This window comes from Prionailurus viverrinus, chromosome X, assembly GCF_022837055.1.
Source record: "Prionailurus viverrinus isolate Anna chromosome X, UM_Priviv_1.0, whole genome shotgun sequence".
Classification (NCBI taxonomy): Eukaryota; Metazoa; Chordata; class Mammalia; order Carnivora; family Felidae; genus Prionailurus; species Prionailurus viverrinus.
Window position 1 is genome coordinate 45414031 of NC_062579.1, and position 12227 is coordinate 45426257.

At 37.9% G+C, this 12227-nt stretch overlaps 1 protein-coding gene across 5 annotated transcripts in view; it reads left to right on the forward strand.

Annotated features, from left to right (window-relative positions):
* RRAGB (Ras related GTP binding B) overlaps nt 1-9203 on the forward strand; it is a 42545-nt gene extending 33342 nt beyond the window's left edge. For 4 of the 5 annotated variants that reach the window (XM_047844271.1, XM_047844270.1, XM_047844269.1 and 1 more), the window contains exons 9-11: nt 6202-6293; nt 7343-7458; nt 8393-9203. In XM_047844271.1, coding sequence (XP_047700227.1) covers nt 6202-6293; nt 7343-7458; nt 8393-8490 — 306 coding nt within the window. In that variant the 3' untranslated portion in view covers nt 8491-9203. The remainder of the gene's footprint in view (nt 1-6201; nt 6294-7342; nt 7459-8392) is intronic. The other variant, XM_047844268.1, reaches the window with a different exon arrangement.
* Nucleotides 9204-12227: the final 3024 nt, after the last annotated feature.

Consider the following 12227-nt stretch of genomic DNA (forward strand, 5'->3'; position numbering starts at 1 on the left):
ACTCAAATTAAGCCACAGTCTCCAATTCTGGTGGTTCCCTTCCATCAATTCTTTTAAGTTTCTTTGCAGCCATACTCTTTCTGGAACCCAAAGACTTTGGTTTCCTACATGCTACCTGGTGGGTCATGGTAATAATTCTGCTGCATTGTTCATGGTTGGAACTATAAAAGTATCAGATCATATTTGAGTAATGACATTCATTCTTTTTTTTAATATGAAATTTATTGTCAAACTGGTTTCCATACAACACCCAGTGCTCATCCCAACAGATATCCTCCTCAATACCCCTCACCTGCCCTCCCCTCCCTCCCACCCCCCATCAACCCTCAGTTTGTTCTCAGATTTTAAGAGTCTCTTCTGTTTTGGCTCCCTCCCTCTCTAACCTGTTTTTTTTCCTTCCCCTCCCCCATGGTCTTCTGTTAAGTTTCTCAGGATCCACATAACAGTGAAAACATATGGTATCTGTCTTTCTCTATATGACTTATTTCACTTAGCATAACACTCTCCAGTTCCATCCAGGTTGCTACAAAAGGCCATATTTCATTCTTTCTCATTGACACATAGTATTCCATTGTGTATATAAACCACAATTTCTTTATCCATTCATCAGTTGATGGACATTTAGGCTCTTTCCATAATTTGGCTACTGGTGAAAGTGCTGCTATAAACATTGGGGTACAAGTACCCCTACACATCAGCACTCCTGCATCCCTTGGGTAAATTCCTAGCAGTGCTATTTCTGGGTCATAGGATAGATCTATATTTAATTTTTTGAGGAACCTCCACACTGTTTTCCAGAGCAGCTGCACCAGTTTGCATTCCCACCAACAGTGCAAGAGGGTTCCCGTTTCTCCACATCTTCTTCGGCATCTATAGTCTCCTGATTTGTTCATTTTAGCCACTCTGACTGGCGTGAGGTGGTTTCTGAATGTGGTATTGATTTGTATTTCCATGATGAGGAGGGACATTGAGGATCTTTTCATGCGCCTGTTGGCCATCTGGATGTCTTCTTTGGAAAAGTGTCTATTCATATTTTCTGCCCATTTCTTCACTGGATTATTTGTTTTTCGGGTGTGGAGTTTGTTGACTTTTTTATAGATTTTGGATACTAGCCCTTTATCTGATATGCCATTTGCCAATATATTCATCCATTCTGTCGGTTGCCTTTTAGTTTTCTGATTGTGTCCTTTGCCGTGCAGAAGCTTGTTATTTTGATTAGGTCCCAGTAGTTCATTTTTGCTTTGGTTTTTCTTGCCTCCAGAGACGTCTTGAGTAATAAATTGCTGCAGGCAAGATCAAAGAGGGTTTTGCCTGCTTTCTTCTCAAGGATTTTGATGGCTTCCTGTCTTGCATTGAGGTCTTTCATCCACTTTGAGTTTATTTTTGTGTATGGTGTAAGAAAGTGGTCCAGGTTCATTCTTCTGCATGTCGCTGTCCAGTTTTTCCAGCACTACTTGCTGAAAAGACTGTCTTTATTCCATTGGATATTCTTTCCTGCTTTGTCAAAGATTAGCTGCCCATACGTTTGTGAGTCCATTTCTGGGTTCTCTATTCTGTTCCATCGATCTGAGTGTCTGTTCTTCTGCCATTACCATACTGTCTTGATGATTACAGCTTTGTGGTATAGCTTGAAGTCTGGCATTGTGATGCGTCCTGCTTTGGTTTTCTTTTTCAAGATTGCTTTGACTATTTGGAGTCTTTTCTGGTTCCATACAAATTTTGGGATTATTTTTTCTAGTTCTGTGAAGAATACTGGTGTTACTTTGATAGGGATCACATTGAATATGTAGATTGCTTTGGGTAGTATCGAGACTTTAACAATATTTGTTCTTCCTATCCAGGAGCATGGAATCTTTTTCCATTTCTTTGTGTCTTCTTCAGTTTCTTTCATCTGCTTTCTATAGTTTTCAGTGTATAGATTTTTCACCTCTTTGGTTAGATTTATTCCTAGGTAATTTATGGCTTTTGGTACAACTGTAAATGGGATTAATTCCTTGATTTCTCTTTCTGTCACTTCATTGTTGGTGTATAGGAATGCAACCGATTTCTGTGCATTGATTTTATATCCCACAACTTTGCTGAATTTATGAATCACTTCTAGCTGTTTTTTGGTGGAATCTTTTGGGTTTTCCATATAGAGTATCATGTCACCTGTGAAGAGTGAAAGTTTGACTTCCTCCTGGTCGATTTGGATGCCTTTTATTTCTTTGTGTTGTGTGATTGCAGAGGCTAAGACTTCCAATACTATGTTGAATAACAGTGGCGAGAGTGGATATCCCTGTCTTGTTCCTGACCTTAGGGGGAAAGCTCTCAGTTTTTCCCCATTGAGAATGTATTAGCATTGGGTTGCTTGTATATGTCTTTTATGATCTCGAGGTATCCTCCTTCTATCCCTACTTTCTTGAGGGTTTTTATCAAGAAAGGATGCTGTATTTTGTCAAATGCTGTCTCTGCATCTATTGAGAGGATCATATGCTTCTTGTCCTTTCTTTTATTGATGTGATGAGTCACATTAATTGTTTTGAGGATATTGAACCAGCCCTGCATCCCAGGTATAAATCCCACTTGGTCGTGGTGAATAATTTTTTTAATGTATTGTTGGATCCAGTTGGCTAATATCTTGTTGAGGATTTTTGCATCCATGTTCATCAGGGAAATTGGTCTATAATTCTCCGTTTTAGTGGGGTCTTTGTCTGGTTTTGGAATCAAGGTACTGCTGGCTTCATAGAAAGAGTTTGGAAGTTTTCCTTCCGTTTCTATTTTTTGGAACAGTTTCAAGAGAATAGGTGTTAACTCTTCCTTAAATGTTTGGTAGAATTTCCCTGGAAAGCCATCTGGCCCTGGACTCTAGTTTTTGTCAGATTTTTTATTACTAATTCGATTTCCTTACTGGTTATGGGTCTGTTCAAATTTTCTATTTCTTCCTGTTTCAGTTTTGGTAGTGTATGTTTCTAGGAATTTGTCCATTTCTCCCAGATTTCCAATTTTGTTGGCATATAATTGCTCATAATATTCTCTTATTATTGTTTTTATTTCTGTTGTGTTGGTTGTGATTTCTACTCTGTCATTCTTCATTTTATTTATTTGGGTCCTTTCCTTTTTCTTCTTGATTAAACTGGCTATTGGTTTATTAATTTTAATTATTTCAAAGAACCAGCTTCTGGTTTCATTGATCTGTTCTACTCTTTTTTTGGTTTCGATAGCGTTAATTTTCGCTCTAATCTTTACTATTTCCTGTCTTCTGCTGGTTTTAGGTTTTATTTGCTGTTCTTGTTCCAGCTCCTTAAGGCATAAGGTTAGGTTGTGTATATGAGATCTTTCTTCCTTCTTTAGCAAGGCCTGGATTGGTATATTCTTTCCTCTTATGACCGCCTTTGCTGCGTCCCAGAGGTTTTGGGTTGTGGTGCTATCATTTTAATTGACTTCCATATACTTTTTAATTTCTTCTTTAACTGCTTGGTTAGCCCATTCATTCTTTAGTAGGATTTTCTTCAGTCTCCAATAGTTGTTACCTTTCCAAATTTTTCTTGTGGTTGATTTGGAGTTTCATAGCATTGTGGTCTGAAAATATGCACGGTATGATCTCGATCCTTTTGTACTTACTTAGGGCTGATTTGTGTCCCAGTATATGGTCTATTCTGGAGAACGTTCCATGTGCACTGGAGAAGAATGTATGCATAATTTTATCTTCCAATTCACCAATCTCTCCTCTGCCTCTTCATTACGAGCTATGGTCCCCTCCATTATATTTGCACCTCATTTATAGCATTTTTTAGCTCCTCATGTCTATTTCTTAGTCCCTTTATCTCTGTAGCAACAGATTCTTTGGTGTCCTCTATGCTTTTTTCAAGCCCAGCAATTAATTTTATGATTATTCTTCTAAATTATTGTTCCATTATATTGCTTAAGTCATTTTTGATCAATTCATTAGCTGTTTCTACTTCCTGGAGTTTCCTTTGAGGAGAGTTCTTCCGTTTAGTCATTTTGGGTACTTCCTGGGGTGGCGCTGAAGTGCAGGGCACTTCCCCTGTGCTGTCTGGAGTAACTTGTGTTGGTGGGTGGGGCCACAGTCAGATTTGATGTCTGTCCCCAGCCCACCACTGGGGCCACAGTCAGACTGGTGTGTACCTTTATCTTCTCCTTTCCTAGGGGAAGGACTCACTGTGGAGTGGTGTGGCTCCTGTCCAGGCTACTTACACACTGCCAGGCTTGTGGTGCTGCTTTGATGGGATCTGATGTATTAGCTGGGGTGTATCTGCAAGGTGCACAGGGGCGGGAGGGGCAGGCTAAGCTTGCTTTGCTGTCTGTGGTCCCCTGTGGGAGGGGCCCTGCAGCACTGGGAGGGAGGCAGACCTGTCGTAGGGATGGATCCACAGAAGCACAGCTGAGGGTGTTGGCGCAGTGCAAGCAAGTTTGGTGATGGAAAATGGTTCCTTTTGGGTTTACAGCTGGGGGATGGGAGAGGGAGATGGTTCTTGCCAGCACCTTTGTTCCCCTGCCAAGCTGAGCTCTGTCTTCCTGGGATTAACAACTCTCCCTCCTGGTGTCCTCTCGCCCTCCTGCTCTCCAAGCAGAGCTTTTGACTTTTAACATTCCAGATGTTAAGTCTCGATGGCTGTCAGAACTCACCGAGTCCGGCCCCTCCGCTTTTGTATGCCAGACTTCAGGGGCTCTGCCTTGCCGGGTGGGCTACCTTTCCACCACCCCGGGTCCCTCCCGCCAGTCCGTGTAGCACGCACCACCTCTCCACCCTTTCTGCCCTCTTCCATGAGTCCTCTTGGCTACGCTTGGCTCCAGAGAGTCCATTCTGCTAGTCTTCTGTTGGTTTTCTGGGTCATTTAGGCAGGTGTGGGTGAATCTATGTGATCAGCAGGACGAGGTGAGCCCAGTATCCTCCTATGCTGCCATCTTCCCCTGGATCCCACCCAATACATTCGACATTGATTCTTGAGTAATGACAACATTCTTGGCAAATAATTTTACTCTTGTCCATCTTGCACCAGTCCAAGAATTTCACCTGTAGTGCTGCAATATGAATGTCCCTGGCTATTCCTCTTAATTATGCCCTCAGTTCCAGAAACCAACAGAATAGAACTGCAGTCTTATTCCATTATTCCTGGCTTCTGTATCTATGTGACTCCAGCCTGCTTTGAACATTCTAATTGTTTCAGAGTAAATGCCTCAGGCCCCATGGGACACTCAGCTAACAACATGTAGGGGGCACTGATAGGAAAGGGGCAGGGACATGCAGGGGTTCTCCTCAAGGCATACTTAAGATTTTTAAATGTGATGCCAAAAGCTACTTAGGTATAGCCTTCATTAAAATCAGTACACTAGGGGGGCGCCTGAGTGGTTCAGTCAGTTAGGTGTCTGACTTTGGCTCAGGTCATGATCTCACAGTTTGTGGGTTCGAGCCCCACGTCTGGCTCTGTGCTGACAGCTCAGAGCCTAGAGCCTGCTTCAGATTCTGTGTCTCCCTCTCTCTCTGCCCTTCCTCTACTTATGTGCTGTCTCTCTCTCTCTGTGTGAAAAATGAATATACCTTAAAAAAATAAATAAATAAACATTAAAAATCTTTTAAAAAATCAGTACATTATGTACATCTGAAGAACCACTAAAAATATTTAATTTTTTTAAATTTGTACTTTTTAAAAAACTTTTAACGTTTATTTATTTTTTGAGAGACAGAGTATGAGTGGGGGAGGGGATGAGAGAGAGGGAGTCACAGAATCCCAAGCAAGCTCCAGACTCTGAGCTGTCAGCACAGAGTCCAACATGGGGCTCGAACTCAGGAACCACAAGATCATGACCTGAGCCAAAGTCAGATGCTTAACCGATTGACCATCCAAGTGCCCCTAATTTGTACTTTTTAAATCAAAAACATCCTGTGAAATACTGAAATAAGATGACCATTTAATTAACATAAATGAGAAATAACAGCAGTGAAACCAAAATAGGTAATATTTTAATGTCCAATAAAATTATAAATGAACACTACTGTATAGGTTATCCATAGGGATGTTGAAATTATGCAGTACATTGGCAGGATATGGGAGAGAAGAAGAGACAGTAAGGCTGGGTGCCAAGTCTATCCTGAAATTCAGGGTGACCAAGAAACTGACAGAGGTCTAACTTGAGGATTAAGTAGCAGAAGGTGATATGACTACTTTGCATATTTAAGAGTATTGCTTTTTTTCATAGGTGATTTCTCACTATCAGTGTAAAGAGCAGCGTGATGCCCACAGATTTGAGAAAATCAGCAACATTATTAAGCAATTTAAGCTGAGCTGCAGGTAAGAGATCTTTTGTGATCTATTTATGTCTGGAAAAAGTTGTCACTTTTGAGAGGTTCAGATAACCACAGTAGATTGCACTTCTGTGTTCAGAGTAGTTCTTTTAATTGAAAAGAAAGCTAAACTCTAAGGGAGCTTACAGTTGGTTCAGGTGAAAGTCATTGTCCTTTAATCCAAACTCAACTGATACAGAAGAAGCATGTGAAAAATATCTAAGCAGAAAAACCTTTTGAGATATTCGATACTATGTAGGAAGAAATAAACAGAAAATACCCAAGGGAGTTTTGAAAAAGAAGAAAGGAGAATTTACCCTACCAAATAAAAATTTTGCTATAATACTATAGTAATTAAAATAGATACTGATTCAGGAATGGTACAGAATACAGTCTGGAAATGTCTAATCATGTTGTCTCACTTTTGATTAAATACGGTTTGAATCTTAGCATTGTGAATATAGGAAGAAGGAATGGCTGAACATTATAATTTAGTAAATATGTAATAATCAAAATCCTTATCCTGGTAAAACTTTGATGCCCAGACAATAGAACAAGTATAAGTTTACTCTTTTTATGTCTTAGCACACTGTGAGACTTACTGGCATGTTTATGCTAACATTTTTAAGAAGAAATAGCAAATGGCATGCAAATATAATTACCTTGTTTGTTTTTAAAGAAATGGGATCATTTCTCTAATTTCAATATAATGAACATTCAAAAATAGTTATTCATCACAATGATAGGAAAATTTCAACCTAAACTTCTTAAATATTAGGGAAATCTTTTGTAATCTGTTATTTTAACATGGATCTAGGTCTAAGCCCATTTCACAGTCAATGTCAAGTCCTAATCCACTTTCTAAGTCACTTTCCAAAACATAGTAAATTTAGCATTAGAGTTTCCTTGGAAAACAAAGTGAAGTTAGTGATTAACTGTCTTAATGAAGTGGTGGATCAAGGTATAATGCTATTGAATGTTCAACATACAAAGTAAGAATTTTTTATATTGCTATTATTTTATGTTCTTTACTACTTTTTCTCATTTCGCTTATAGCAAGCTAGCTGCGTCTTTCCAGAGCATGGAAGTCAGGAACTCTAACTTTGCTGCTTTCATTGACATCTTTACATCCAACACTTATGTGATGGTCGTGATGTCTGATCCATCCATTCGTAAGTTCAAACTTAGCTGACATAGATTTAAAGCTTCATTCTTTAAACTAATTGCCCTAGAGGTAGTACTTTATTAGATAATGAACAAACATCTTGTAGTGGGGATGGTTGCACAGCAGTGGGAATATACTTAATGCCACTGACCTGTATATTTTTAAATGGTTAGAATGGTAAATTTCTTGTTATATGTATTATTTACCACAATAAAAAAGCTATTTTAGTACTAGTAATAACTAGTTTTTTTGTTTACTAAACTTATATTTTGAAGCTTAAAAATAATTTAGATTTGTTTTTTTTTTCTTCATGAAATTTCAGAAATCAAGGTACTAAATCTAGGGATTTTAAAGAAAAGAGAACCCATATGTATGATTTATGCTTCATATAGTATAAATTTTCAAAAGACTAATCAGTCTAAGCTCTGGATTACTAAATGCTGAACCATTTTATATGTCACTGTATATTCCTAAATACTATATTCCCACATTTGTACCCTGGGCATAAAAGGATGTATTTGGTACTTCCATGCCATAATAGCCATGTTCATCATAACTACTGAAATAAAGGTTCTAGCAGTGTTTCCAGGATGTTCCCAGAAGTTTAAATAAATTATCTCTGATCCACTGGCTTTTCCTACTTAGGTTAATATTAAAATACAACATAACATAATGGGTTTTATTCTAAAAATGAACCAAAAAAAGATTTGGAAATTTTATTTTGGAAATATATTTAAATATAAACAAATCTTCTGCTTATTCAGAAAAATTAAATCATAGTTAACTTGGGACCTCCTATTCCTGTATGTTCTCTGTGACCTATTTTGAGAGATTTGGCTCTCTTTTGTTTATTTATTTGTTTTTACTAGTCAGACATTCCGTTGGCTGCTTGTACTTATTATGTTGGGTATCTCCTCCACCCCTACCCTCCCTACCCTCAGCTTCTGCAGCTACTCTGATCAACATCCGCAATGCCAGGAAACACTTTGAAAAGCTGGAGAGAGTGGATGGACCAAAACAGTGTCTCCTCATGCGCTAAACATTGCCACATGTTGTTTCAAAAAATTTTGAAATACTGTTTCTTAATTAATCTTAATGTTGTATTCATATATGTAGGCTCTGAAATGTGATGCTTACCACTTGTGTATTTCTTCCCCACGTCATTCTTAACGTTTAACCTTGAATGCTATTTACTAAAATAGCCAGTGAGAAGTTAGAAAATGAGCTGTTCATGGACTTGATGTGACATAAAAGTATGTGATATGTAAGTGTTCTGATAACAAGATTCTAATAGTGTGTGTTCTGATAACCTGGTTCTAATAGTTGTGTATGCCATAGCCTTTTCCAACATCATCTTGTGTTCCTCATTGGATAGTAACCTATAAGTTTGGAATATTACTAATTTCTCAGCATGCATTAAAATTATTCCTTAACTTCAACTGTAAATAAACTTTTGCTGTTAGGGATTTCAGTGTCTGTTTTCTTTTCCTTGTCTTTTCAACTTTTTCCCTAAGAAAGAGCAAATGAATTTCATAGTTATCCTATGGGGAGGGGATCTGCTGTTTGGGAAATATTATAGAATAAAGTTGGATAGGAAGGATGGAGGCAGATTATAGTCTTAAAGTTAGAAGAGTTTAGATATTATGTGATAGGAAATAGGATACCATTGTAGGTTTTTGAGGAGGGAATTATGTGAAAGGAATTTTGAAAGAAAATTAACCTAGACTATATGGGCTGACTGGTGGCAGCTGGAGAAGCTGTGGCAGTAATATAGGCCTGAGGTGTGTTGAAAGCTTCTTCTAGGTTGCAGCTGGAGAAGGAATGAATAAAAAGTTGAGGGAAAAGAGATAAGATTTATGAGATATAAGTATCCTTTCTCTGTGGTCCAGGAATGGTTAACTTTATGTATCCCATTACATCTAATGGGATGTATCCCATTACATCTAATTATCCCATAATTACATTATGCTGATCAAGTAATATTAAAATATTTTTCAAGAAGTTGTGTTTTATTTCATCGCCTAATGAAAAGATGAAGCATTGTTAACTAGGAGAAAAGGAGCTTGATAACACTAACTAGAATTACTCAAAGCTCTTTATCTGCTTCTGTAGATACAATAAAAGAACACAAAAACATTTGGTAAATCTATAACACAGTGTATTCATCTCATTTCTCTTCTCTCTATATCATGAAGAAAACTTCTAGACCAACAGAACCTCACCCTTCCCAATCTTATCATCCTCAGTTGGGAGAAGTAGTTTTCACTAAGCAGTGAAGCACATGGTTTTTAGGTAGCCTACATTATGTAGATTAAAATTATCAAGCTTTAAAAGGTCATGGAACTAATTTTATCAACGGTTGTATTAATCCTCTGCAGAAGGGGAGTTTTTTAGTAGATATTCTAGATTCTTTATTTTCTTAATATCTAGGAAAATGAAGAAGAGTAAATGAAGTGGGGGTCTGTTCTGTGACTAATATGAGCCATGAGTTGATATGTTCTCATTATCCTCAATATATGGGGTTATATTTGAAGGTAGTTAGAAAGTGGACAGATAGATACAGATACAGACATTAAATCAGGTAAGTGTGAAAAAAGTGTAGTTATTATTTGCTCTTGTTCAACCCTTGCTCAGATTCTAGTTATAATTTGGACTTAGAGGATGCATAAAAGAATGAAAGGTTAGAAAAATTAAGTTATGATTTAGCTTGATCCTTCCTATTGTAATGACCAACTAGTCTTCTTTGTCACTGAAGACAAAATATGTTTTGTGATAGATATTTGTCCAAGATGGAACCACCTAGAAACTGAAATAAACACAAGTGAATAGTGAAAGCATATACACAGAAATGGAGAGATGAAATCAAAACTAGAGATATGAATATTATGGGATTATTGATACAATGAAATGATGGTTTTTATAGGCTATGTTAGTGATGTTATTAGGATAGGGCAATAGTTTTCAAACTGGAGCAGGCACTAGAATCACTTGGAAGAGAAATTGTTGAAACACACTGCTGCCCCACACCAGTACCCAGATTTCCAGGTTCTGTAGGTCTGGGGTGGGACCCAGGAGTCTGCATTTCTGACAAGTTCCCTGGTGAAGCAGATACTGATCCTGCTGGTCTATGGGCTATACTTGAGGAACCACAGCTTTAGGGAAAAGAAGAAATGTAGAAAGAGGAGTATGAAAACGTGTTCACTAAGTTTATAAGGATAAGTTGAAGGCATTATATGAACTAAGATATATATAGTATAGACCACTGATTTTCAAAGGGATCTAAAAGTTTGTGAAGCACTGTTTTATGCAAACATAATAACTAGGAAGCTTCTACTTTAAAAGTATGTTGTAAATGGAAACCATTACTAGCATAGAGTAGTGGTAGTGATTTGTGTAGGGAGCTAGTTTTTCCCAGTGTCAACCAGCTTTATTTTCTAACTCAATAGGATATATAACTTTATGTGGGTTACCAAATGAAAACAGTGCTACCTTTAGTTGAGTGTTTATTAAGTGTGAGCTTATAAATGCTTTATAAGGATTATCCCTGTGGAGTTATTTCTAGAGAGTGTATTGTAAGTCTGGAAGGGTGAATGGAGTAATTGCTGAAATGTCAGCGATGTTCTGGTCTCAAGGCTATCAAATGTGATAGCATTATGAGACACAGAGCCCCATGATCCCCCAGAGGACAGTTAGATACAAAATCTGCTGCAATTTCCTGACACTCCTTGGATCTGCACGTGTTCCCTGCATGTCTTCACATAGCCAGCAGAAGATCTTTGTGTTGTCTTTTCCTTCCCTTCCCCTATGGTATATTCTTTTAAGCTTCTTCAAATTCCATGTATGAGTGAAAATAAGTTATCTGTATTTTTTAACTTATTTCACTTAGCATAATATGCTCCAGTTCCATCCACGTTGTTGCAAATGGCAAGATTTCATTCTTTTTCATCACCGAGTAGTATTCCACTGTGTGTGTGTGTGTGTGTGTGTGTGTGTGTGTGTATACACATCTTCTTTATCCATTCATCAGTTGATGGGTTGATGGACATTTGGGCTCTGTCCATAATTTATTGTGATAGCACTGCTATAAGCATTGGGGTACATGTACCCCTACAAATAAGCACTACTGTATACTTTGGATAAATTCATAGTAGTGCTATTGCTGGGTCATAGGGTAATTCTATTTTTAATTTTTTGAGGAACGTCCACACTGTTTTCCAGGGTGGCTGCACCAGTTTGCATTCCTACCAACAGTGCAAGAAGGTTCTGGTTCCTCTTTGTCCACATCCTCGCCAAAATCTGTTGTTTCCTGAGTTGTTAATTTCAGCCATTCTGACCAGTGTGAGGTGGTATTTCAGTGTGGTTTTGATTTATAGTTCCCTGATGATGAGCAATGTTGAGCACCTTTTCATGTTTCTGTTAGCCATCTGGATATCTTCTTTGGAAGAGTGTCTATTCATGTCTTCTGCCCATTTTTTCACTGGATTATTTGGTTTTGGGGTGTTGAGTTTGATAAGTTCTTTATAGATTTTGGATGCTATCCCTTTATCTGATATGTCATTTGCAAATGTCTTCTTTCTGTTGCTTGTTTGGGCTCTCTTTTTGGTTGATTGTTTCCTTTGCTGTGCAGAAGCTTTTTATCTTGATGAGGTTCCAATAGTTCATTTTTGCTTTTAATCCCCTTGCCTTTGGAGATGTGTTAAACAAGAAATTGCTGTGGCTGAGGTCAAAGAGGGTGTTGCGTGCTTTCTCCTCTAGGATTTGATGGTTTCCTGTCTC